Source organism: Leopardus geoffroyi, chromosome X, assembly GCF_018350155.1.
Source record: "Leopardus geoffroyi isolate Oge1 chromosome X, O.geoffroyi_Oge1_pat1.0, whole genome shotgun sequence".
Classification (NCBI taxonomy): Eukaryota; Metazoa; Chordata; class Mammalia; order Carnivora; family Felidae; genus Leopardus; species Leopardus geoffroyi.
In genome coordinates this window covers 98,012,913-98,038,472 of record NC_059343.1, presented here as the reverse complement: position 1 = coordinate 98,038,472, position 25,560 = coordinate 98,012,913, and the positions used below count along the sequence as shown (strand labels likewise).

Sequence of the window (25,560 nt, the reverse complement as noted above, 5' to 3'; positions counted from 1 at the left end):
TACCCCAAGGCTCAAGGAAGTATATTCCAGTGGTTGTCAAGGGGTGGGTTCCCAGCCAGCGGCATCAGCATCACCTGGCAATTTAGAAGTACAAATTGGCAGGCCCCATCCCAGACTGAATCAGAAATTCTGGGGGTGAGGCCCAGCCATCTGTTTTTATTAAGCCCCCCAGGTTATTCTGATGCCCACCAAGAATGCTGTGGTATAGGAGAAACATTGCTCGAATCAGAAAACCCGGGTTCAGATCTGGCCTGCCACAGCTGTGTCACGACCCCAGCTTTCATTTGTAAATTGAGTTGGAATTTATTATTATTTTTTTTCATTTTATTTTTAATGTTCATTTATTTTTGAGACAGAGAGACAGAGCGTGAGTGGGGGAGGAGCAGAGAGAGGGAGACATAGAATCCAAAGCAGGCTCCAGGCTCTGAGCTGTCCGCACACAGCCCGACATGGGGCTCGAACCCACGAACCACGGGATCATGACCTGAGCTGAAGTCGGATGCTTAACCGACTGAGCCACCCAGGCGCCCTGGAATTTATTCTAACCCTAATTTTATATGATTCTACGATCTTACATAGCAGTGTGACAAGGCTGTATTGGTCTAAAATGACGTTTCTTCTGGTTCAAGGCAGACATATCCCAAACTTTAACGTTAGAGACTATATTCTGATTAAGTGATGCTGGGGCACTGAGATCATCAATTTGAGGACCCGATCTGTTTTGCTCCCATGTTAATGACTCTACCACAAAAGCACGAAAGGCTGAATTAACCCTGCCAGGAAGGGATTTAAATGACAAGGTGCATTCGATATTTTAAACCTGAACCTGCCCTATCTAGAACAGGTTACAGTGTGTGAGGATTCAAGGAGGTATTCAAAGTCAGAACTCTTAATGATGAATGCCTTCTCCTCCATAAACAGTTTTAAATATCCAAGTAGCAGCTGCCACGATAGGAAGGAACCACCACAACGTCCAAGAATTATTATGGGATGCTTTTCACAGGTCCAGGATGGACTGCAGGAGAGTCGAAAGCCTTTTACTTACATAAAAAGAAAGACTGTCGTCGCCTAACATATTACTAGGGTTATCCCATATATTTAGGTTCTTACGTTTTCAACAGTTCCGCTCTGATCTGGAAGTCCTGTTACTCCTTCTGGGATGAGGGAACCTCTTGAATCTTCCCTCTTAATCCCATGTCCATTTTGAAAAGCCCCATAAGCTGGAAAAAAGCCAAGTCCTTATCACCAACAGGCAGAACGGTCAAAAAACATTTTTAAAAGTAAGTACTTGGTTAATTAAAATAAAGATAGATGTTAGGGAATAGATCTTGGTCATCTAAAAGGTAAAATTTCTATATTGTATCAAAATGCCCTAAGCCTAACATAGGGTGATTTTTTTTTCTTTACCTCTTGAAATACTTTACTATGTATGAAGCTACAAGAAGTTCCTTGCAAGTAATAAATGAAAGCCACACAATTTTAGAGATAATTTTACGGATAAGGAGACTTGGGCCCAGAAAAGGGAACTGTCTTGTCCCAGCCTGGAGACAGACAAGAGGATTGGAAGGCAGTGTTTTTCTCATTATCCGCTCTTCTGTCAGTCTCCCAAAGCTCCATTTTCAACAAGCTGAGATAAGGAAACATAAACAAAAAGAGTGGCCGCCAGTGTGAGTCAGATTTGAATTAAACTTCAGTAGAGATCATGCTATGTATAGTTTTTATTATGAAATATCCCACCCCCTCAAAAAAAAAAAAAAAACCACCCCAGAGAAGCACAGGGTGCATTTCTAAACAGCCATGCGATGTATCATCTTTAAAGGACTGAAGTACCCGTGTCTTTGTCAGCGGTCAGACTCCCTCTATTTGTAGGTGAAGTGAAGCCGCAGGCGAACTCATCCCTGGATGCCTGTAACACAGCGTGAGAACTAGGTCATTTAAACAAACGTGCCCACGAGGAGGAGAGAAATCGGAATGAACAGAAGGAGATGGGACCCTAACTTGAAACAAAGCTCACTGTGGAAGTCCGAGTCAGGTATCGCTATTGGTATTTAGGGGACACCTCTTTAAAATGGGACACTAGCGGGGCGCCTGGGTGGCGCAGTCGGTTAAGCGTCCGACTTCAGCCAGGTCACGATCTCGCGGTCCGTGAGTTCGAGCCCCGCGTCGGGCTCTGGGCTGATGGCTCAGAGCCTGGAGCCTGTTTCCGATTCTGTGTCTCCCTCTCTCTCTGCCCCTCCCCTGTTCATGCTCTGTCTCTCTCTGTCCCCAAAATAAATAAATGTTGAAAAAAAAAAAATTTAAAATAAATAAATAAATAAATAAATAAATAAATAAAATAAATAAAATGGGACACTAGCATACTGTGGCCAGCATGGCCTCTGGCCAGGTACTAGAACTCTGGGTGGCTGGTAAAAGCTATAACTGACTGCAGTCTAGTGTCGGTTCAGTTCTCTTCCTTGGTACCAGGGGCGATGCTGGCAGGGCGGGCATGACCGGAAGCCCTAGGTGAGCTTGAGCCACAGAAGAAGAGAGAAGTAAAATATTTCCCAACATCACTGTCCAATGTTGTGGCATGAGCCTGGGCAGGAGTTACTGCGTTTGTGAAGAAAGAGCAGCCTGGAACCCAGGCACTGAAATGCGGCACCTGCACGGAGCCCATTTCCGCAATAAGCTATAGGTAATCAAGCCGTTGGGGAGGCTCACGAGCAGCTTCCTCAGGAACCCAAGGCCGGCTTGACAAAGCGACTAGGACATTTGATCGGGGTGGTTTCCAAAGGCAGCTGTGAAAGACACGGTTCAACCTGCCACCGAACAAAATGACACGGCTACTGAAAGCGTGAGGGTGATCTTGGGCCATTATGGAACACGGAGCGGGGACAGGGCAGGACTTAATGGCTAAAAAGCGTACAGTTCTGGGTACTACATTTTATTTATTTATTTATTTACCCGAAGTTTATTTACCTTTGAGGGAGAGAGAGAAAGAGCGCGCACAGGGGACGGGCAGAGAGAGAGGGAGAGAGAGAATCCCAAGTAGGCTCCACACTGTCAGCGCACAGCCTGATGCGGGGCTCGATCCCACGAACCGCGAGATCGTGACCTGAGCCGAAATCAGGAGTTGGACGCTCGACCAACTGACCCACCCAGGCGCCCCTGAGCACCACATTTTAATAGGGTGATCAGTAAAATGGAGCATATCCAGAACCGTGTAACCAAGATTGTAAAGGGTTTTAGAATGACACATGATGAAGTGGAGATATCTGGCCTGGAGAAAAATTTAGAAGGCACTTGTGTAAGGGGTATCATGTGGAGGTGGGCATAGATGTGTTCTACGTAACTCTAAGAATGCAAAACCGGGATAAGTAGATCAGAGAACCTTTCAGGCCTAACGTGAGAAGGACAGTTTTAATTATCACAATGGTAAAACGTTCTTTTGCCAAATGGGAGACCGACCACCCTCCAAAGTTCCTTTTAATGCTAAGATTCTAAAGGGAGAAAAAGCACAGACCAATTGGGCTGAGCAAACAGCAGCTCATCAAGAAGAAACGAAGGAAGGCTGTCCTGGGAAGGGAGAAGCAAAGGAATACAGTTTAACCCCTGGTGCCTAACATTTGGGAAAGGAAGAACCTTTTCATTCAGTTTTCCAGGTGAATAAATATATGAAGGCAAATAACAAATCTTAACAACCAACACTGGGTACAAGGGATTCCTGGTACTCTCTGGGACCTTGTTACTCAAAGTGGGGTCCTTGAGGGGCGCCTGGGTGGCTCAGTCGGTTGAGCGTCTGACTTCAGCTCAGGTCACGATCTCGCGGTCCGTGAGTTCGAGCCCCGCATCGGGCTCTGGGCTGACGGCTCGGAGCCTGGAGCCTGCTTCCGATTCTGTGTCTCCCTCTCTCTCTGCCCCTCCCCCGTTCATGTTCTGTCTCTCTCTGTCTCAAAAATCAATAAACATTAAAAAAAATTAAAAAAAAAAAAGTGGGGTCCTTGAGCCAGAGGCAGCCAAAAGGGTCTTAGAAATACACAGCCTCAAATGCCACCCCAGGCCTACTGAATTAGAATCTCTGTTATAACAAATCCCCCAGGTGATCGTAGGCACGTTAAAGTTTGAGGAGCGCTGCTCTAGAAAAAAAGTATGCAGAAGTCAAAAAATGGAATGAAAAGGGATGATGAAGACAGAGACCACAGAGCACAGGACCCCAGTTCTAAACACATTCAACCAAACAGGATAAAACATCAGCGGGAACACATCGCTACTTACAGAACTGGGCACGGCTGCACAAGGGTACATAGTGTCTCGACCAGCTAATCGCTGTATATTTTCCAAGAGCAGTCCAACAAACGGGAGGTACAACTGTGCTATTTTGGCTTGTTGGTTCTGGAAAAGAATGACCAAAAGCTTAGTAGGCAGGCAATATGCATACATCACAAATAAAGTTGGCCCCGTCTATCAGTTTTAAGGCTCAAAGGGGGCTAATATCCTCAACAAATTAGGGAAGCAGGAGTCTGTTTATACTCACGGTCTTAAAACTAACTACCGCCGAACTTTCTTGGTATTTGGATTTACACATGATACAGAGTCAAATCACCTCCTTCAAACGTAACTACATAAAGTACAGGGCAAAAGTTTATTCTTTTTTTTTTTTTTTAATTTTTTTTTTCAACGTTTATTTATTTTTGGGACAGAGAGAGACAGAGCATGAACGGGGGAGGGGCAGAGAGAGAGAAGGAGACACAGAATCGGAAACAGGCTCCAGGCTCTGAGCCATCAGCCCAGAGCCTGACGCGGGGCTCGAACTCCCGGACCGCGAGATCGTGACCTGGCTGAAGTCGGACGCTTAACCGACTGCGCCACCCAGGCGCCCCAAAAGTTTATTCTTTAAAAATTGCTTTTATGTTTATTTTTGAGAGAGACAGAGCCTGAGCGGGGGAGGGGCAGAGAGAGAGAGAGAGGGAGGCACAGATTCTGAAGCCGGGGAGGGCTGAGTTTACATGAGCACAGGGATTGTGCCTGTCTCGTTCACTGCTTCAACCCCAGCGCCTGGCCAGATGAAAAGATGGTCAATACACATTAAGTTGAATGGATGAACAAACAGAAGAAGCGAAAAATAGTGAGTTACTCTATTCCTTAAAGAAACGTTTTTTTTGTTTTGATCAAAGCAATGAAGATAATGTGATCTTGGGGGTGCCTGGGGTGGCTGAGTCGGTTAAGCATCCAACTTCAGCTCAGGCCATGATCTCGAAGTTCATGAGTTCGAGCCCCACGTCGGGCTCTGTGCTGACAGCTCAGAGACTGGAGCCTACTTCGGATTCTGTGTCTCCCTCTCTCTTGGCCCCTTCCCCACTCATGTTCCATCTCTCTCTCAAAAATAAATAAACATTAAAATATATATATAATGTGATCTTGGCCTCTTGAGTCAATTGGAAGACTTGGGAGATTAATATATTTGTAAATAAATATATTTATTTATCCACAGGCCACTAGTAGTCTTAATGTGGTACCTCTTATAAAAATATATATATTTTATAAATGTTTATTTTTAACAGAGATAACACACGCGTTTGAGCTGGGGAGGGACAGAGAGAGAGGGAGACAGAGGACCTGAAGTGGGCTCTTTGCTGAGAGGGGACAGCCCAATGTGGGGCTCGAACCCACGAACCATGAGATCATGACCTGAGTCAAAGTCAGACGCTTGACCGGCTGAGCCACCCAGGCACCCCTCTTATGAAAATGTATTTACTGCTTTTCTCAGCTCTAGACATTCCTCATCCAAGATGTACTCAAGTCAGCAAAAACCGTGGTTGCAACGGCATAAAAGTTGCCCTCCACATTTCATGACTTTGGGACACCTGTCCGGAGACTTAGGTAAGGCCTCGAGGGCTCAGTAGTCAACCTACGGAATACAGAGTAACAGTATCTCATGGTTCCTTGAGTTTGAACAATGTTGCATATTGTTCATTATTTCTGGGAACCTGTCCCAGACCATGCTGATGTGCACGGAGGTTTGAGAACCAATGATCTAGCAAGTGCAGTCCAAGACAGGAACGGCCCTTACCCGCATCCCTGACAAATGGTTAACTTTTACACGTCTCCTTAAACACACCAGCCTCTTCCTGGCTTCTGTCAGAAAGGCCGTTTAGCTGATTTAGTCCTTGTAAGTTCTACCTGGTAGGTATAGCTCTGCCCTTTGGAGCCACAAAGAGTAAGGATGTTTCCACTCTTACATGGCAACTCTCTAAGTATTTAAAGACTGTTACCCCGAAATCATTTCATTCATCCTTGGCATGGCCAAATGGCCCTAGTTACTTCCCTTTATTACTTTTTTATTAAGTTTTTTCTTTTTATTTGAAGAGAGAAAGGGAGAGAGAGAGAGAGAGGGAGAGAGAGAGAGAGAGAGAGAGAGAGAGAGAGAGAATCCTAAGCAGGTTCTGCCCTGTCAGCACAGAGCCTGACAAGGGGGCTCGAAATCACGAACCGGGAGATCATGACCTGAGCTGAAGTCAGATGTTTGACTGACTGAGGAGCCACCCAGGCGCCCCTCCTTCATTCTTCACATAACTTTGGTCTCAAGATTTTTCACCATCATGATCACTCTTTTTTGGCAGTTCTCTAGTTTTTCAGTGTCCCACTTTGGATCTGACAGGTAGTACGGTCTAGTGGCTAAGAGCATAGATTGTGGATTTAACATTTTTTAAATGTTTTATTGTTTACTTTTGAGAGAGACAGAGAGAGACAGAGAGAGAGAGAGAGAGAGAGAGAGAGAGAGAGAGAGAGAGACAGAGCGCCAGCAGGGGAGGGGCAGAGAGAGAGAGGGAGACACAGAATCAGAAGCAGGCTCCAGGCTCTGGGCTGTCAGCACAGGGCCCGGTGCGGGGCTTGAACTCAAGAACCATGAGATCGCGACCTGAGTCGAAGTCGGACACTTAACTGACTGAGCCACCCAGGTGGCCCCAGACTGGGGATTTTAGACAGATGTGAATTCCAGGTCTCCTGTTCCTAGGCTGTGATCAAGTCACTGAACCACAGTTTTCTCTTTGGTAAAATGGGGATAATAATATTAATTCATGAGGTATTTAACACAATTCTCTCAGAGGAACAGGAACACAGGGAAACGTACAGTCAGTGTAAAACATATTAAGCCTCGCCCGCACAAAAGACAAAAAAACAACCTAAGAATCTAGCACTAGAAGATGGTTTAAGTCAGGTGTTATCCAGGGGCGCCTGGCTGGCTCAGTCGGTGGAAAGCGAGACTCCTGATCTCGGGGTTGTGAGTTCAAGGCCCACGTTGGGTGTGGAGCCTACTGAAAAAATAAATAAAATAAGGTATATCCATCCATGTGGTGGAATAATATGCAGGTTTTTTTTAAGACTCTTCAGGATGTATTATTAAATAAAAAAAGAAAAACGCATAATGGCTTCCAATTATACATACACACATATATACGTATACATATATGCGTGTGCATGCACAAAGTAGAACTATGTAGATAAAACTGGCAACAGTAGCTACTCCTGGAGAGATGAACTGGGGCATGGGGAGAAGGAACGGAGAGAAGCATTTTGAGTTTTTTAACCATGTACATTGATTACTTGAAAAAAGGTGGGGGAGGGGCGCCTGGGTGGCGCAGTCGGTTAAGCGTCCGACTTCAGCCAGGTCACGATCTCGCGGTCCGTGAGTTCGAGCCCCGCGTCGGGCTCTGGGCTGATGGCTCAGAGCCTGGAGCCTGTTTCCGATTCTGTGTCTCCCTCTCTCTCTGCCCCTCCCCCGTTCATGCTCTGTCTCTCTCTGTCCCCAAAACAAATAAACGTTGAAAAAAAACAAAAGGTGGGGGGGGGGGGGCGGGGGAGGAGGGAGTACAGCCAGGTAGGCATTGCAATCCTCTTAGGTGTCAGCATCATTTGCAGGAGGTACAGGAACAGATACAAACGTCAATCATTGGACGTTTTTGTTCTGAGTAGGAAAGAGGTCTCGTAATAATTATAACAAGTTAGCAGATCTCCCAGCGCCGTTTACGAGTAGCACAGAATAGGGACCGGTGACATCTTGAAAATTTCACTGGAGGAGAGGAAGAGGAATGGCAAGTATGACAAGGGGACCTCAAAGCAGCCTTTCCGTTGGAAGCATTTTTTTTTTCCTTGACTGCGTATTTATTCGGGCTCACTTTGGGAGACCCCCCCCCCCAAAATTATGGGAGCCTATGGGCGCCTGGGTGGCTCATTTGGTTGAGCATCTGACTCTTCATTTTGGCTCAGGTCATGATCTCGAGGTCCATGAGATCAAGCCCCACCTCAGGCTCTGTGCTGACAGAGCAGAGCCTGCTTGGGACTCTCTCTCTCTCTCTCTCTCTCTCTCTCTCTCTGCTCACACTCTCTCTCTTGAAACACACACACACACACACACACACACACACACACACACACACACACACATTTAAAAAAATTATGGGAGCCTAACGCTTCCCCCTCTATCTTCACCTTGGCATCATCATTAATGGTGAATACGTTTTACTTGAATGTCTTTGACAAATGACCCCTGACTCAGGCCACCCGTGAATTCTTTGGACCCAACAGAGAAAGGAACTGAAGCTTTGGCTAACCAGGCCCATGAAGCAAAGTTCTACTGGAGAGGATTTCATAGTCTTTTAATAGCTGTTTAAAGCCTTTGAACACAGAGAAGAGGGCTTCGGAGCTCCTGAAAGGGTAATGAGCTTAGCATTTCAACCTTTCCCCTCCTCCAAAACCTCAAATACTCAAAGGGGCATAGTGCTGAACTTACTTACAGGTAACAATAGTTACATGTGTATGTGTGTACGTATACTGTTCTCAGAATTTTAAAAAGGAAACAATGTCCAAATAGGTGACAGAGAGTATTTAAAACCCCACGTCGAGGTAAGACACAAGTGATATCCCATGTTCCTTCACTTTCATCTGAAGAGGTAGGGGTAAATATGACACAGCTTCCTGCTCCTGAGAGGGGAAGTTCATCTTGTACTTTTCCCGCGAATCCTTTGAAATCATGGCTAAAGACCTTTTTTTTTTTTTTTTTTCTCAACGTTTATTTATTTTTGGGACAGAGAGAGACAGAGCATGAACAGGGGAGGGGCACAGAGAGAGGGAGACACAGAAGCGGAAACAGGCTCCAGGCTCTGAGCCATCAGCCCAGAGCCCGACGCGGGGCTCGAACTCCCGGACCGTGAGATCGTGACCTGGCTGAAGTCGGACGCTCAACCGACTGCGCCACCCAGGCGCCCCCTAAAGACCTTTTCTTCCACACTGCACAAGATTCTCTTCTGTACTACTAGGCATCAGCAGCAGGGGTAACTGGCAATTTTAAAGGCTTGACAAAGTCTGGGTGGAATGGCTGACGTTTGAGAGATCTGTCCGTATAGATGAATTCTACTGGTTAACTCGCGTGACGTCAACATCAACATTCACGAAGAAAGAAAATGGCACAAAATGGAGTGAAGTGCACTAAGCGGGCACATGTTAGTATATAGTTATAAGGTGCCCCAAACCAACGTAAACCGCAGTAACAAACCACATCTTAAAGCCGAGTTTAAACCTACTTTAAGATAGAATCTAAAGCTGAGTTTAAATTTACTTTCAGATAGAATCACATAAAGAGAATTAGCAAAATCGATAGGAAACAAACAAACAAACAAAAAACCCTTTGTAATTAAAGAAGTATACGTGGAACGGAGCCGGCAGGCATTTTCTGTTATTGACTTATTTATTTTTTTCAATTTATTCATTTTGAGAGCGAGACCGAACAAGCAAGCGCATGCACAACGGGGGAGGGGCAGAGAGAAGGAGAGACAGAATCCCAAGCAGGCTCTGTGCTGATGGCGCAGATATGGGGCTGGAACTCACGAACTGTGAGACAGTGACCTGAGCCAAGATCAAGAGTCGCAGGCTGAACTGACCGAGCCGCCCAGGCGCCCCAGGCATTTTCTGTTTATTAAGAACAAATGGGAATACTGTAGAAAAAGAATAAGCCCTATCTCCGAGGCAGCGTTCCAAAGTGATTATAATAATAAATGATTTCCTAGCTTTTATTTGTATTTGAACGTGAAAACAAAGGGACACATTATTTTTTTATTTAAAAAAAATGGTTTTTTAAAATTTTTACTTATTTATTTAATTTTATTCAAATTCTCATTAGTTGACATACGCTGCAATATTGGTTTCAGGACTCAAATTCAGTGTTTCACCGCTTCCATACAACACCCAGGGCTCATCACAACGAGTGCCCTCCTTAATACCTATCGCCCATTTAGCCCATCCCCCACTCACCTCCCTACGTCAACCGTCGGTTTGTTCTCTATCGTTAAGAACCTCTTGTGGTTTGTTTCCCTCTCTTCTCTTCCCCCCTCTTCCCCTATGTTCATCTGTTTTGATCTTAAATTCCACATGTGAGTAAAATCATATAGTATTTGTCTTTCTCTCACTGACTTATTTAGCTTAGCATAATACATTCTAGCTCCATCATTGAAAATGGCAGTGGGACAAATTATCAATCATGAAACAGTAGGATGTTACCTTGAGGCATTTGATTCCAGGTATGTAAGTTAGGTCACTCTAAATCCATAGAGTTTGCACTCTACTTAAGAAAAATGTCTTTTAATGTTTATTTATTTTTGAGGAAGAGAGACAGAGCATGAGAGGGGGAGACAGAAGCTGAAGCAGGCTCCAGGCTCTGAGCCGTCAGCACAGAGCCCGAGGCGGGGCTCGAACTCACAGACTGCGAGATCATGACCTGAGCCGAAGTCAGACACTTAAGCGACTGAGCCACCCAGGCACCCCTGCAACCTACTTTTTTAAGCCCATAGGGTTTAATGGTAATAAGAGCGGAGAATACTTGTTAAAGGTACAGCCAACAGCAACTACAGCCATGGCCTTCACACATAGACAAGGTGTAATGTATATATAAGGTTTATAGCCACATCCACATTTTTTTCAGTAAGAAAAATCTTCATTGTCCATACTTCATATTTGACATAGTTAACGTGTCTTACTATTAATCATTTAATCCATAATATAACCGACTTGAGCACATATATTAAGTTATATATTTGAAAGAACGCACGTGGCCATAACCGTGTATGATTTTTTAAAAATCATTAGTTTACGTACCAATCATAAGCAGTTACGTTGTTCATGAAGCAGTTATGTTGTTCCTTATACACGATTTGAGAAACCAATGTTTTTCTCCAATAGTTAACTGAACGGTACTTTATTTTATTTTTATGTATTTATTTTTTGCAGTAGGCTCCACGCCCCCCTGGGTGGCTCAATTGGTTCGGCATCCGACTTCGGCTCAGGTCATGATCTCACCGTTTGTGAGTCCGAGCCCCGCGTCGGGCTCGGTGCTGACAGCTCAGAGCCTGGAGCCTGCTTCGGATTCTGGGTCTCCCTCTCTCTGCCCCTCTCCCGTTCACGCTCTGTCTCTCTCTCTCTCTCCCTCTCTCTCTCTCTCAAAACTAAACAAACATTAAAAAATTAAAGACAGAACAAAAAAAGGAGGACCCACACACCAATGTGGGGATTGAACTCAAAAGCCTGAGATCAAGAGTGGCATGGTTTACTGACTGAGCCAGCCAGGCAACCTCCTAATGAACAGTATTTTTAAAACCTAACCATACTGAGACAAATCTTACTTACAAAAGTAAGTTCGCCAATGCTCATGTTACGTTCCTTACTGAAGACTCCATCTTTAATGTAATATCTCGGCAGAAATTGACTAATGCGATACTGATTATACGGACATCCTTACCTTGTGCTGGTATCTAGTGTCAAATGCATGTTTTATCAAAAGATTCTTTATGACAGAGATAGCTGTATATCTGATCTCATAATTGTCTTGCAGAGCAATGGAGGTTTCCCTCAGAAGTAAACCGACCAAGAAGTGATGCTTGCAATATTCATCTGATAAACTGTATTCAAGATTTGAATCTGCAGTACAATGAAATTTAAAGCCCGTTTACAAAAACAGTAATTACTTTAACATTAAAACACTGCGTTTATTACTTAGCAAACACGTGGTCATGCTCGCAAGAGCTATAATTTTGCCATTAACAAACGTGAACAATTCTTTTGTCATACAGAAGGAGCATGCAAAATTTTTACAAGACAGGCGCACTCATAATTAGGGTATGTGATAGCCTTAATGATCACGTCAGTGGGTAAGAGAGTCCCTAGATTTCTTTGTCCTACATTCTGTTGAACTCTTAGGAATCTTAAGATAGAACCCAGAATGAAAGAATACTATATTTGGCAATGTCTTAACACATTTCTTTCGATCTGAAGAGCTTTAGTTACAACTACAAATTGGACCGATTCCATACAACAATGCTTGAATTACTGATCTGTTGACACTTGTCAAAAGTAGGAAAAAGAAGGCAAAGACAACTGAATCGTTCTAATGGGATTAACTATCGACTATTCTAGTAGATGTTCCATCCTGGCCTGGACGCATGTCAACCCCCCTTCATCAGCAAATACAGACCTTTGATTTCATAAAATCACTTCGAACTAGGTCTTTCGCTCCCTTTTGGACCTCAGTCCATTTTAAATCCCCACTGCCCATATCTTGGTTGGGACTTGCCTTATAACTACTCACAAGGGATCGTGATCAAGTTTAGCAATTTCTACGGTAGACTTTTACAATCTGTATTTCCTCTCCTCTACCCTACCCTTGAATTGAATGAGGCCATAAAGCTGAAGGATAGGTTTTCTATTTTTTTTTTTTTTTTTTTGGCCTCCTCTTTAGCAGTTAATATAATGCTATGTATTCAGTTAGGACATAATAAGTGCTGTGAGTAGTCAGATTCAATCCTAAATCCTGATGATCCGTCCACCCCTTCTGTTCTCGGACTTCCTCATAGCTACCAATAAATCACGGGGAAGTATTCGAGCCACACATGCTCAGAATCTAACACGGGAGTGGTTGAACGGGGATGCTTGGTTTCTTAAATATGTTGCCTTCATTTACGCTGGCTAGAATTCAATGACTGAAACCACTGCTCAGCAGCTACTCCCCTGGAGACCAAGGCAGCTGATTTTCTTCTTGCCATTGGTCACCCTCTTTTGTGAACCCCCACCACTTTCTACGCACGAGGGCCAAGAATAACTGAGCAGGCGGGGGGGGGGGGGGCTTTATGTGGGGAGATTTTGCAACGGCAGTAGGTTTTTCACTTCAGTGCTTTGAATAAATCCAATCAGGTAGTTTCATCCACGCCTTCAAAACTGTCACCAAGCAGTCATTAGACAGGGTCGGAGAGGAGGGAGGGAAGCCTGGGACAGAGGGCACTGGCTCAAAGAATAGATACACCCTCCGGTCCCCTTGCTGGCTTGAGCAGGAACTTGTTTGCAAGCAATCGGTGTTCAAGCTTATTTTAAGAGGAAACAAATATACTGCCTCACACACCACCTCCTAGGTTTTCTAAGTATGTTAGCTTAAAGCCTCACTGTGTGTGGCTAGGGAGAATGTGAATAAGCAAACAAAGCCCCCCGTCCATCTTAAGCCATTCATCAAATCAATGGTTTTTCAAGACAGTTAACTACTTTAGAGTGAACCGAGTTAAACCTACCTACTGAAGTCAAACGGTCCACCGCAAATGAAAAAAAATCTAATTAATATATGAAAAGAAAAGGGACAAATAAAAAACATAGTAACATAAGAATTGTGCTACACAACAAAGCATTCAATAAAACTAGCAACGGAGATAACATTTAATACATACATATTACTATTCCACTCTGCCTTTATACGTTCCTTGTAGTGGAAATGCATTCATATGGTTTTTTTTCTTAATTTAGTCTCATTTAAGAGTCCAAACACTACTACAGAAAGCAATTTGACTAGTATCTGACATCTCTGTTTAAGCAGCGATCTATGTAATACACCTGATCTCTCCACACTATGAATACTATCACTGATGCTATGAAGAAAATGCAGATACTGTAAATGAACATATCTTCACGTAGCTAACAATTCTGACGTTACCTTTAAATTCACAGGTTTACCTAGAAAACATTACACTATGCTAGCACTAGCCAAAAAAGAAAAAAAAAAAAAAAAAGAAAAGAAAAGAAAAGAAAAGAAAAGAAAAGAAAAACACGTCCTCAAGTGATGGAAAATGCAAACACGTACCTTGCACTCGCTGGAGTTTCGGTTTGGCAAATGCCATTGGCAAATTCAGAGGAATGTAATGCTCATGGTTGCAAATTGTTTGCAAAAATTCAAACTTGTATTCAGCCAGAACCTAAAGGGAAAGGAATTATACACGAGCTCCTGTTTAGTCGACATGTACTATTGTAATAACGAAACACAGAGCGTTAGTTTCCAAAACGGAAGTGTTCAGTGGTTTAAGTATACCTTGAGATGTGGCCTACGTAGGAAAGAGTTAACACAGCAGGCCCAAGGCTGCTCTCCTTAAAAAAAAAAAAAAAAAAAAAAATGCCTGCTTGCAAGGTTGGTTGCAGGCTGGCATTTGGGAAATTGGATTTTGAAATGCTCCCTACATGATAAGGTCGTGCCTTCTCTGCCAGCCTGCTCTATTTGTACAAACAATGTGATTTATTGCTTTCTTTTCCTTTCCTGACTCTGGAAGGTTGACCAGTCTCCAATATATGACCAGCCCCCAAGAAAAAAAACTTGAACTCCAAGTCTCAACTGGGCTTCCCTGAACAGAAATGTGGCACGCACGCGGCTGCGTTTTCAGGGCTGGAGAGACTCCGTGTGACCTTCACAGGAGGGAAGGCATTCGGGAAGCCTGCATGAGAATTGCCAAGGACTCCACTTGGGTTTTGATCTTACTGTTCCAGCTAAGTAGCCTTACTGCGTCACTCTAATGAATGTCAGCCGTGACTAAGACCGCCCTAAGTATATGTTGAGTCCCGTAAGTCTTTCTAGTTAACCACTGAGCGTGTGGGTTGGTCTTGGGGGACTCCCAAAACACCATCCAATATCCCCTGCGTTGAGGTACAGACATCCGCAAAGTACAAAAACAAAGACAGCAGTTTCAAACCCTCCAGAGAATAAATGTCACTCTTGGTCTCAAGCTCTAATGTCTGACAGCCGTTATGCGTCCTTTTAACTTACCTTAGGATCTTTGGGGCTGAATCCAGATATATAGTCATTTATCAAATTGAAAACAAATCCTCTATCCATTAGTGTCAAACAGCGCTATAGAAACCAAAACAAAATGAACAGTGACGTAATTCTAGAAGTCTGTCATGATAAAAGGCAAGTGATTGATTGTTGGAATTGGGTCCCAACTGTACAATTTTCATATATGTGTAAGTATTTCCATATATGTGTATATATGTACATATACATACATGCACAAATGCATATATCTTTATATACATATATATGCATGTATACCCACAAATACGTATGCTATATACATACACATATATACGTAATCTATTGAGCTACAGGGACTCATTTTGGTCAATCTGAAAAGCTCTAAGTGAAGTATATGGTGGTCAGCTAGCGACGAAAAGTGGGGTTTGGCTATGTAAACATTTCAGACCCAAAGAGAAGGTTCTCTCTGTGTTCCGTGAAGTCTTGGCCTATTAAAACATCCTTCCTCTGTGGAGAAAGAGGAACCCTTTTGCACTGCGGGTGGGAATGCAAACTGGTGCAGCCACTCTGGAAAACAGTATGGAGGGTCCTCAAAAAACTAAAAATAGAACCACCCTACGACCCCGCAATTGCACTAACTAGGTTATTTATCCAAGGGATACAGGTGTATCCCTTGAAGGGGCACATGCACCCCCATGTTTATAGCAGCACTATCGACAATAGCCAAAGTATGGAAAGAACCCAAATGTCCACCGACGGGTGGATGAACGGATAAAGAAGATGTGGTATCTATATACAATGGAATATTACTCAACTATAAAAATGAATGAAATCTTGCCATTTGCAATGACGTGGGTGGAACTAGAATGTATTACGCTAAGCGGAAGAAGTCAGGCAGAGAAAGACAAATATCATACGACTTCACTCACGTGGCATTTAAGAAACAAAACAGATGAACATAGGGGAAGGGAAGGAAAAATAAGATAAAAAACAGAGAAGGAGGCAAACCTCTTAAATCCAGGGAACAAACTGAGGGCTGCTGGAGGGGAGGTGGGTGGGGAATGGGCTGGGTGGGTGATGGGCACTAAGGAGGGCACCTGTTGGGACGGGCACTGGGTGTTGTCTGTAAGTGAGGAATCACGAAGTTCTACTCCTGAAACCATTACGACACTATATGTTACCTAACTTGGGTTTACAAACAACATCCTTCCTCCGTGACAGGACTAATAGCTGTTCACACTTGCCTGCGGGTCATTCTCCTAGTTGCTCATCATGCCAGGCCTGGCTAGTAACTCCAGCACTCTTCTGCCCAATCCTACCCATTCCTCAATGTCCCGGGGAAATCCCATCCTCCTTAGCCACCCCGGCCCACAAGCCCCTTGAAGCATTTATAGTCTCCGCTAGCTTGTTTTGTACTCATTATTTCCCTATGATTTTACCTACATAGGGCAACAGGAAGACTCTCTTTATGTTCTCCCTAGCGCCTAGCCTATTCCTGTGAAACAGAAGGAACCCACTATGTTTGCACCTCATTTCTCACTGTGCTTGCGACAGTGTTCTAGAGAAATACGAACGTGAATACGACATGGTCTTCACCCCCGTCCAGGGGTAAAGACAGACAAGATAAATAATTAAAATACAGCACAGTAAGACGTAGCACAGGGGCAGGTAAAGGACGGGTGAACAACAAAAAATCTTTGGTCTTGCTCCATTGCATACAGATCAAAACCAAAACTCCCTAGCCGGACATTCAATGCCTTCCATCCTAAACTCTCTGCCGCACAAGGCTTGCTCAACCCTAAACAATTCTGGAGCACGCGTATCTCTCCGTCTTTGCTCGTGGACCCTCCTCTACACGCAACACCTTCAACTCTTCTAGAAGAACTTTTCTTCTCGGCCCTGGTCATAGTTCCTGGTCATAAACCCTCCTGTTCCGGTCTTGCTACTGTAGTTTGTGTCTATTTTCCAAGTAACGGTCATCACACTTTACCTTGAATACGTATTAGAAATGTGATTTCAGGGGCGCCTCGGTGGCTCAGTCGGTTAAGTGTCCGACTTTGGCTCAGGTCATGATCTCACAGTTCATGAGTTCAAGCCCCGTGTCAGGCTCTGAGCTGACAGCTCAGAGCCTGGAGCCTGCTTCGGATTCTGTGTCTCCCTCTCTCTGCCTCTCTCTCTCTCTCTCTCAAAAATAAACATTAAAAGAAAAGATTCTTTCTCTCTTTCTCTCTCTCTCCCTCTGCCACTCTCTCTCTCTAAAATAAAAAAATAAATAACAAATAATAAAATAAAATTAAATTAAATTAAATTAAATAAAAAGAAATGTGACTTCTGAGACAGCCTCTTGTCTCTGAATCTTCACAGAGAAGACAGGCAAATGGTGACTCAAATAAAGTAAATACAGCTATGACATCAACTGTGTTCTATTTATTCCCTTTACATAGTAGCTTTCAAGTTTAAACCCCATGGGAGAAACTGAGAGTTTACATTTCAAATAGCATCCTCCTTAATTTACTTTAAAATTTTTTTTAACGTTTTATTTATTTTTGAGACAGAGAGAGACAGAGCATGAACGGGGAAGGGGCAGAGAGAGAGGGAGACACAGAATCGGAAGCAGGCTCCAGGCTCTGAGCCATCAGCCCAGAGCCCGACGCGGGGCTCGAACTCATGGACCGCGAGATCATGACCTGAGCTGAAGTCGGACACTCGACCGACTGAGCCACCCAGGCGCCCCAATTTACTTTAAAATGATAGGTGGGGACGCCTGGGTGGCTCAGTCCGTCAAGCGTCCAACTCTTGATTTCGGCTCAGGTCATGATCTCAAGGTTCGTGACACTGAGCCCTGTGTTGGGCTCTGCACAGACAGTGCGAAGCCTGCTGGGGATTCTCTCTTTCTCTCTCTCTCTGCCCCTTCCCTGACTCATGCTGTCTTTCTCTCTCTCTCTCAAAATAAGTAAACATTTAAAAAAAAATGGAAAACAAGGGTACGTCAGACACGAAAACTGCTTGGGTGGAGTCTCGACCGTGAGGTTCTTTACCTGAGGCTGAGATATGAGGAAGGGCTGGGAGAAGAGGGGTAGTAGAAAGGAGCAAGCAAACAGTAAGCGCATTTACAAACCCGTGCCCCTTCTCTGCAACAACTCAAATATTGTCACCCACTTTATAGAACAATTACATTCTAGCACTGCCCTTTACGTACCAAAAAACTAGAACTACGATAAACCAGAACAGTGATAAATGCGTGGTTCTTCATCCATATAGGAGTTTCTGGTATCTCTCAAACAGAATCATCTCGCTGACCGAAATGAACAATCTTCCCTCACGTGGATTAATAACATGTAGACTGCGGTTACATCAGCAAACAGGTTGCTTTCGTTCCAGAGTTGCAAACTCAAAGGCCGACAGGGGTCAGAGAAGTGATTTAAATGCATAAAGAGTCAAGGGTATACTAAGGAGTGGTGGGGCCTGTGGCAACCTAGAAAGTACATGCCTCGTCTAAAGGCACTTAAATTAATATATTTGAAAAAACATCCCGTGAAACAAGCAAAACATGCCTTCTGGCTAAGCCACCCCTGTATGGGACCTCTGATTTAATTAATTAGGCATTTCAGTGTGTGTGGGGGGGGGGGGGGGAGGGAGGGATCAAACCTGGCTGTTTTACTAAACTGATGGATGAATTCAGTCAAAAGTTTCTCCCGCATTTTACAAAGACCTAGCTGAGTCTCTAGAAAGTGGGTAGTTTTCTCTTTTGGCTTTAAAAGACCATATTGGTGAAGAGTATCTCCTTACCATGTTCTGGCTGCCTTTAACTCACCTTCAGGAAGCTAGCCAAACTATAATTGACATTTCTGGACTCATCGGGAATCTCGGCATAGCGAATAGTCACATGGGGAATTATCGCAAGAAGCAATGAATGTAAGACATGATGATATGCCTCTGGAAATCTCTGGCCTCTGGGAAGCTTAAATCAAACAGACATAGCAAAGAGTCAGAGCTGCAAAAGGTTACAATCAGTTGCTATTTTTATTTTCAAACACATTCCAGATACAAATGTGGCTTTTCTTAACTAGAGTATAACTTTTCTCCCAACTTAAAGATGACATCACTAGTTCAACACACACTTCAGATCCTTAGAGGAACTATAATGAACTGACTGAAATCATCAACAAACCAACTTTGGGGGCGCCCGGGCGGCTCAGTCGGTTGGGCGTCTGACTTCAGCTCAGGTCACGATCTCACGATCCGTGAGTTCGAGTCCCGCATCAGGCTCTGTGCTAACGGTTCAGAGCCTGGAGCCTGCTTTGGATTCTGCGTCTCCCTCTCTCTCTCTCTGCTCCTCCCCCACTCATGCTCTGTCCCTCTTACTCTCAAAAATGAGTAAACGTTAAAAAAAATTTTTTTTAAGAATAAAAAAAACAACTTTGGAATTATGTTCCTGAGATCTACCCACATCCCAGATTTTCATCCCAGTTTTTTTTCCTGACACACAATTTCAGCAAACCCATTCTGTGAAAAGTCTGACGAAAACGGCAAATAGGTGAATATTTACATTTCACAAATCTCGACTCTGTAATTGCTAGAACTAAGAAAATTTCTTTGTACTTTTATGAGAATCTAAAAATACAACTCAATGTATATGCCACATTCCAGAAACACATCTATTACAGAAGGTGTTTTGAACGTCATACATGCGTCAGACTTTTCTAAGAGGTGATTTCTGATCTGGTACTTGGTCTCCAAATGAATGTTTCAACATAGACATTTCTAAGCTACAAGATAAAAGGCAAGCTTCAAAGAAAATGCATTTTACATGGCAAATAACAAAAAGGAAAGAATGCATGTGAACAAGCCTCTGAGGACTTTGAAAATGTATGAACTGTCAGACCTCAGATTCATGCAACACATCCATTGGTGTTTGGTTTTGGTTTGTTTTCTTAGGCAAAATTGACAAAGTCAAGGGCTAAGAGCCCTTCGGTATAAGAGGATCTGTGCATCATTGCTACCTGTGAACAGGATTAGCCTTCTTTGCCTATGCTAATTATTATCCTTGGGGCACCTGGATGGCTACGTCTGTTACACGTCTGACTCTTGGTTTCGGCTCAGGTCATGATCTCATGGTTCATGGGATCGAACCCCACGTCAGGCCCTGCGCTGACTCTCTCTCTCCCTTTCCCTCTCTCTCTACCCCTGCCTTGCTCGTGCACTCTCTCTGTCAAAATAAATAAATATTTTCAAACATAGATTACTCTTAGCCTACTTACCTTAATTTTATTCTCTTCCAACAAGTATGTGGCCATAGACTTTGCAATAATTTCAAAAAAAAACCACGAGTACTAAAATAAACCAACAAATACATAAAATCAATTTTTAATAGTTACCCAAATCCTGAAGCTCAGCAAAGTTCGACAAATCAGTATGGATCTTATCCCTGAACTTTAACATTTTAAAGTGATCGCAATTCACCATCGAAGTTGCACAAGGTAATATTGTACCACCTCAGCGCCAGCCAGTGAGGTGCAAAGGGCATGTGGTGGGAATGTTTGCCGTGTGGGGAGGGGCATCTTATCACAGACCTTATTTGGATTTGCTTACACATGGTGCTGAGAGGAAACCAACTTTTAGTCTGTCTTATGATTGCTCTTAAATTCTCTACAGATGGGGCACCTGGGTGGCTCGGTTGAGCGTCCAACTTTGGCTCAGATCAGGATCTCGGGGTTCATGAGTTCAACCCCACATCGGACTCTGTGCTGCTAGCGTGGAGCCTGCTTGGGATTCTCTCTGTCACCCTCTCTGTCTGCCCCTCCCCTGCTCTCTCTCTCAAAAATAAACAAACACTAAAAAAAAAAGGGGGGGGGGAGGGTCACATGAGCAAATGACGAAAAGACTAGAACCGAAATGGTTCCTTGTGTCCTGGTTCCTTACCTTTAGCAGTTTGTTTATCGATAAAAAGTCAGCAGACTGTTTCAACACTGCGATCATAGTAGTGGCCAGAGTTTCATGTATCAGCTGGGCCTGAGGCACGTTCGGTTTTTCGGGTCGGAAGCTATACTGCAAATGAAGGAAAATGCAGCCCTAAGTCAGAATCCTCACATAAAATACACTGCTCCCAGAGAAAGCTTATTCCACAAACCTTGATGAAGGATCTTAAATAATTATCCAAGCCTTCTTCGTGGCACTTTGACACGATATGTAAGAGAACCCTGCAAACACATTCACAGAAATCAGCATGTCAGGCTACAATGAGTTACCACAGTTGGAGTATCTAACCCCCCAAATACCCCCACACTGCCTGAAGAATTCAAAGTCAGAGGATTGCATAGGATGCCCTAAGATGGTCCGACCAAGATTTCGGCATCGAACTTGCTCGGGGCCTTGCACAACATTTCCTGGGTCAAAACGAGGCCATTGTAGTTGGGCAACCCAGATGCCTCGCTTCTGTTTTGCACGCGTTTCAAGCATGGTCATAGCTTCTATACAGTAGAAGACCTCGGGTGCCGTAAATATTGAAATCCCCTCCAGGGAGCAAAAGGAAAGGAAGAGAAAGATGGAAAGCACGGCAACAGATGGGGAAAAAGGAAGAGAGAGACCAGACAGGTGTAATGACAGGACCTGGGATGAGAAGTAAATATAAAATCCATATACGAGACTAGCAGTGGTTCTCAAACTTTATCGTGCATCAGAATCACCTAGAGGGCACATTGCTCAGCCCCTCTTGCAGAGTTTCTGACTTTGTAGCTCTGGGGTGAAGTTCAACGATGAGCGGTATTTTTTGTTTGTTTGTTTGTTTTTTGTTTTCCCCTAAGCTCCCAGGTGATACTGATGGTGCTGGTGCGGGAGCCATATTGGACAACCACTGGACTAGAATAATGCTTCTTAAGTTTTCACGCAAACTAGCCCCAACAGCAGAGCAAAGCAAATGGTGTGCAGGGCCGTAGCTTAAGACCCGCTGGGACAGGTCGTGGCAACGGCAGAAGCAGCAAAGCCAGAAACATCCAGCACTGAGCTCTCAATTCTTTGGAGTATCCTATTTTCGTTTCAAAATTCAGTGCATTTTCCATTCAACTCGACCATAGATCCTTGTTTGTTTCTATAAAAAAATAATAATCCTTTATCCTTTTCAGTAAAAATTCATGGTTCAGGGCGACTCTGTCCAACATGAGAGCCACTAGCCACTTGTGGCTATTTAATTAAAATGACCTACAGTTACAAATTCAGTTCCTCAAACAGATGAACATGGGGAAAGGGGCGAGGGAAGAGGAGAGAGGGAAATAAACTATAAGAGACTCTTAAATATAGAGAACAAACTGAGGGTTGAGGGAGGGAGGTCGGTGGGCGATGGGCTAGATGGGTGACGGGCATTAAGGAGGACACTTGTTGGAATGAGCACTGGGTATTAGATGTAAGTGATGAATCACTGAATTGTACTCCTGAGACCAATATTATACTGCATGTTAACTAAATGTAAATTAAAGAAAACTCAGTTCCTCAGTTACACTAGCCACATTTCAAGTGCTCAGTAGCTAAATGGCTAATGGCTACCATGTTGGACAGCACACGTGTAGAACAACTCCATGACTGGAGAAAGTTCTATCGGACAATGCTGGTCTAGGGCAATGGTTCTCAAACTCTGTTGCATTATGGAATCACCTAGACAACTTAAAAAAAAAATTGCTGACGCTGAGTTCCATCCCTAGACATTCTGGTTTCACTGGTACGAATGTGGTCTCGGCACACACATCTTTAAAAGCTCCCTGGGTGATTCTAACATGCAGTAAAGTTTGAGAACCCCTGGTCGAGGAAAACACATTCAGTTTGTCCTTTGATTTCTGGTACCATCTATCCCTGGGGATACAAGGTCCCCCAGTCTGAGAAGCATGAAACAAGAGAGAACAGATATTAGATTTCTGACTTTTGCGTTCTCGTTTGGAAGATAAATTTGTATTTAAAATGCAGAAACACCAAAAAGAAACAAGAGTTGCTTCTCCGTATTATAGGGCCGAAACTCACATGGTACAGTTGACAGGAACATCATCTTCGTGGGTCATGTTTGTGAGAACTCGGAAGAGTTGCATAAGAATTACAGGCAGAAACTGTATCATCACTTGGATCTCCATGGCATGCAAACACTAAAATAAGCCATTGTTAGTTACGAAAACAAACAGAAATAGGACGTAACTTGTCAATGCGAAACAACAAAAAATCAAGTCACGAGAGATGTACTCACTAGAATAGAGGCTCACGTAAACATGAGCTTTGTAAGACAGGGCGCTTTGGTTTAGCTCCTTTAGCCACATCTCTATTTGGGCACTCAGATTTTGTTAGTTTATTTCGCATTAGATATTTTGTTCACTGAAGATAAAAAAGTATGACTGGGATAAGCGGGTTTTGGAACAAAGACGCCTGAGTCTCGGTAAACCGACACGTCCCAGCAGGCAGTGTGTTTGACAGAATGGGGACCACCAGTCAATTTGCTGAGAAGGGAGATTCAATCAAGTGCACTTCTCTATATAATCGGCTTTCCACTGGCCCCACCCACGAAACTGAGGCCGCACGACATTCAGACATCCTCCTAGTACATTTCTTCCAAGTTCTAACACCCTGTCTCTGGCGGTAGGTGCGTTAACGGCAAAAGGAAGCCATGCGCCCACATATACGTAGAAACGACGCAAGCAGCGGAATCTGTAAAATTTCTTTCTTCTTCCTTCCCTTCTCTCCGCGTTCCTTCATTCACTCAGGCATTCACTCAATCGTTTAACCAACCAGCCAACCAGAAGGCGAAAACAAGTCTCACTGTTTCGACCTTCCTTCAAGGTTTCGTGCTGTGGGAAATACAGAGATGGAGGGGACAAGTCTCTGTACCTAAGGAACTCACTCTTTCTCTTTCCCAGGCCCCCCGTACATAGCCTAGCCTTCCAGGTTTTCCTTCCTTTTGCCCCCTCTTTTCCAGCCTTACTTGCCATCACCCCCTCTGAACCTATAATCAAAATAGTCTAATCGTTTCCTAGGAGGCCTCTACAGGTTCTCTTTACTCCCCACACACCCACCTCTCATTTCCAAATTCATCTCCCTCCGACTGGGTTACAGCAGATCACCTCCTGTCTGGGATGCCTCCCCATGACCTAGGGCAGTGCTTGGCAGCCAGGGGCCACTCTGCCCCCCAACGGGACGTCCCGCCGTGTCTGGAGACATTTGGGGTTGTCACAACTGGGGGTTGCTGACACCTAGCAGGCACGGGCCACCGATGCTGCTAAACATCCGACAGTGCACCGGACAGCCACGTACGACAATGAACGTGTCCAAAGTGTCAATATTGCCAAGGTTGAGAAACCCTGGCCTGGGGTTCAAGATCACTTGAGACCTAACCTGTGTTTTTAGCCTTAACACTTTCCACATTCTTCACAAGGCCAAACTGGTACCTTGGTTGCTCTGCGAGTAGATCATATGCATTCCTGCCTTGGTGCTTCTGTTCAGTTTGTGGCCACATCCCAGCCACCTTTCCAAGTCAAGTTCAAACCCCCTACTTCGGTGAAGCCGCTCATCCCACTCATTCAACAAAGGCATTGTGAATGAACTTCCAAATGCCAAGCACACCAAAAAAAGCCCTGGTTCCCACCATCAAGCAGTTCACGGTCTATGGGGAGGGGGGCCGGAGGGGGGGTAAAGACCCGGGACTAAATCTGCAATACGAATGGCAACGTGTACAAATAGCGGTCTATACAAAACGCACAAAGGAAGAAACAACGGAGTCTTCAATAAGGCTTCAGAGAGGAGGAGAGTTAAAGGGCAAGTGCGATCACATCAGGTAGAAAAGAGAGATGGGCAGTCAATGCAAAACTAATCCAGTATCGCTCCTCGGTCATTTATTCTCGATGCAACAGCGCTAGAGTGCTCTTTTCCCCCCCTTGTTACAAACAGAACCACCACGAACAAAAGGCTGTCAAGGGCTCCCCATTCCTAGATGTACCCCAACAAGCTCCTCTCATGCCACCTGCCCCCTCCAGCTGCTCCCTGCGTTCCAGCTACACCATCTTTTCTTTCCTTCTGTCTTTCCAACATGCCATCGCGAGAGGTTTACATCTGCTGCAATACTCTGTTCTCCTTTGCCATGGCTTTATCACCTATGCTTGTCTTCCTCTCACCTATTTCTTTTCAGCTTGAGGCATCAGCTCCTGAGACAGCCCTCCGTGACAACTCCGTCTAGAACGCGCTCCTGTCACGTCGGACCCCGTTGACCTGTTCTCTTTGCTTCACAGCATTTATCTTGACCTGAAGTTACTCATTTATACTCTCTCTACCCCAACTAGAGCAGGTATGTAGCCTGAACAGTTCCCCATTATATTCCTAGTGCCCTCATCAATATCTGGCCCATACGAAGTGCTCAGTAAGGATTTGGTGAATGACGAGATCAGTGAATAAAACAAGGAACCAGCAGGGGCGCCCGGGTGGCTCAGTCGGTTAAGTGTCCAACTTCG

The 25,560-nt window shown here is 44.3% G+C and overlaps 1 protein-coding gene across 5 annotated transcripts in view; it reads right to left on the bottom strand.

The window, feature by feature from the left end:
• Positions 1–25,560, bottom strand: part of DOCK11 (dedicator of cytokinesis 11) — a 202,512-nt gene that overhangs the window by 67,189 nt on the left and 109,763 nt on the right. For 4 of the 5 annotated variants that reach the window (XM_045470976.1, XM_045470977.1, XM_045470973.1 and 1 more), the window contains exons 24-35: positions 23,096–23,214; positions 21,219–21,288; positions 21,011–21,136; positions 20,350–20,421; positions 18,903–19,049; positions 15,101–15,184; positions 14,150–14,261; positions 13,587–13,625; positions 11,771–11,949; positions 4,258–4,374; positions 1,831–1,906; positions 1,111–1,220 (exon numbers count right to left, since the gene is read on the bottom strand). In XM_045470976.1, coding sequence (XP_045326932.1) covers positions 1,111–1,220; positions 1,831–1,906; positions 4,258–4,374; positions 11,771–11,949; positions 13,587–13,625; positions 14,150–14,261; positions 15,101–15,184; positions 18,903–19,049; positions 20,350–20,421; positions 21,011–21,136; positions 21,219–21,288; positions 23,096–23,214 — 1,251 coding nt within the window. The remainder of the gene's footprint in view (positions 1–1,110; positions 1,221–1,830; positions 1,907–4,257; positions 4,375–11,770; positions 11,950–13,586; positions 13,626–14,149; positions 14,262–15,100; positions 15,185–18,902; positions 19,050–20,349; positions 20,422–21,010; positions 21,137–21,218; positions 21,289–23,095; positions 23,215–25,560) is intronic. The other variant, XM_045470974.1, reaches the window with a different exon arrangement.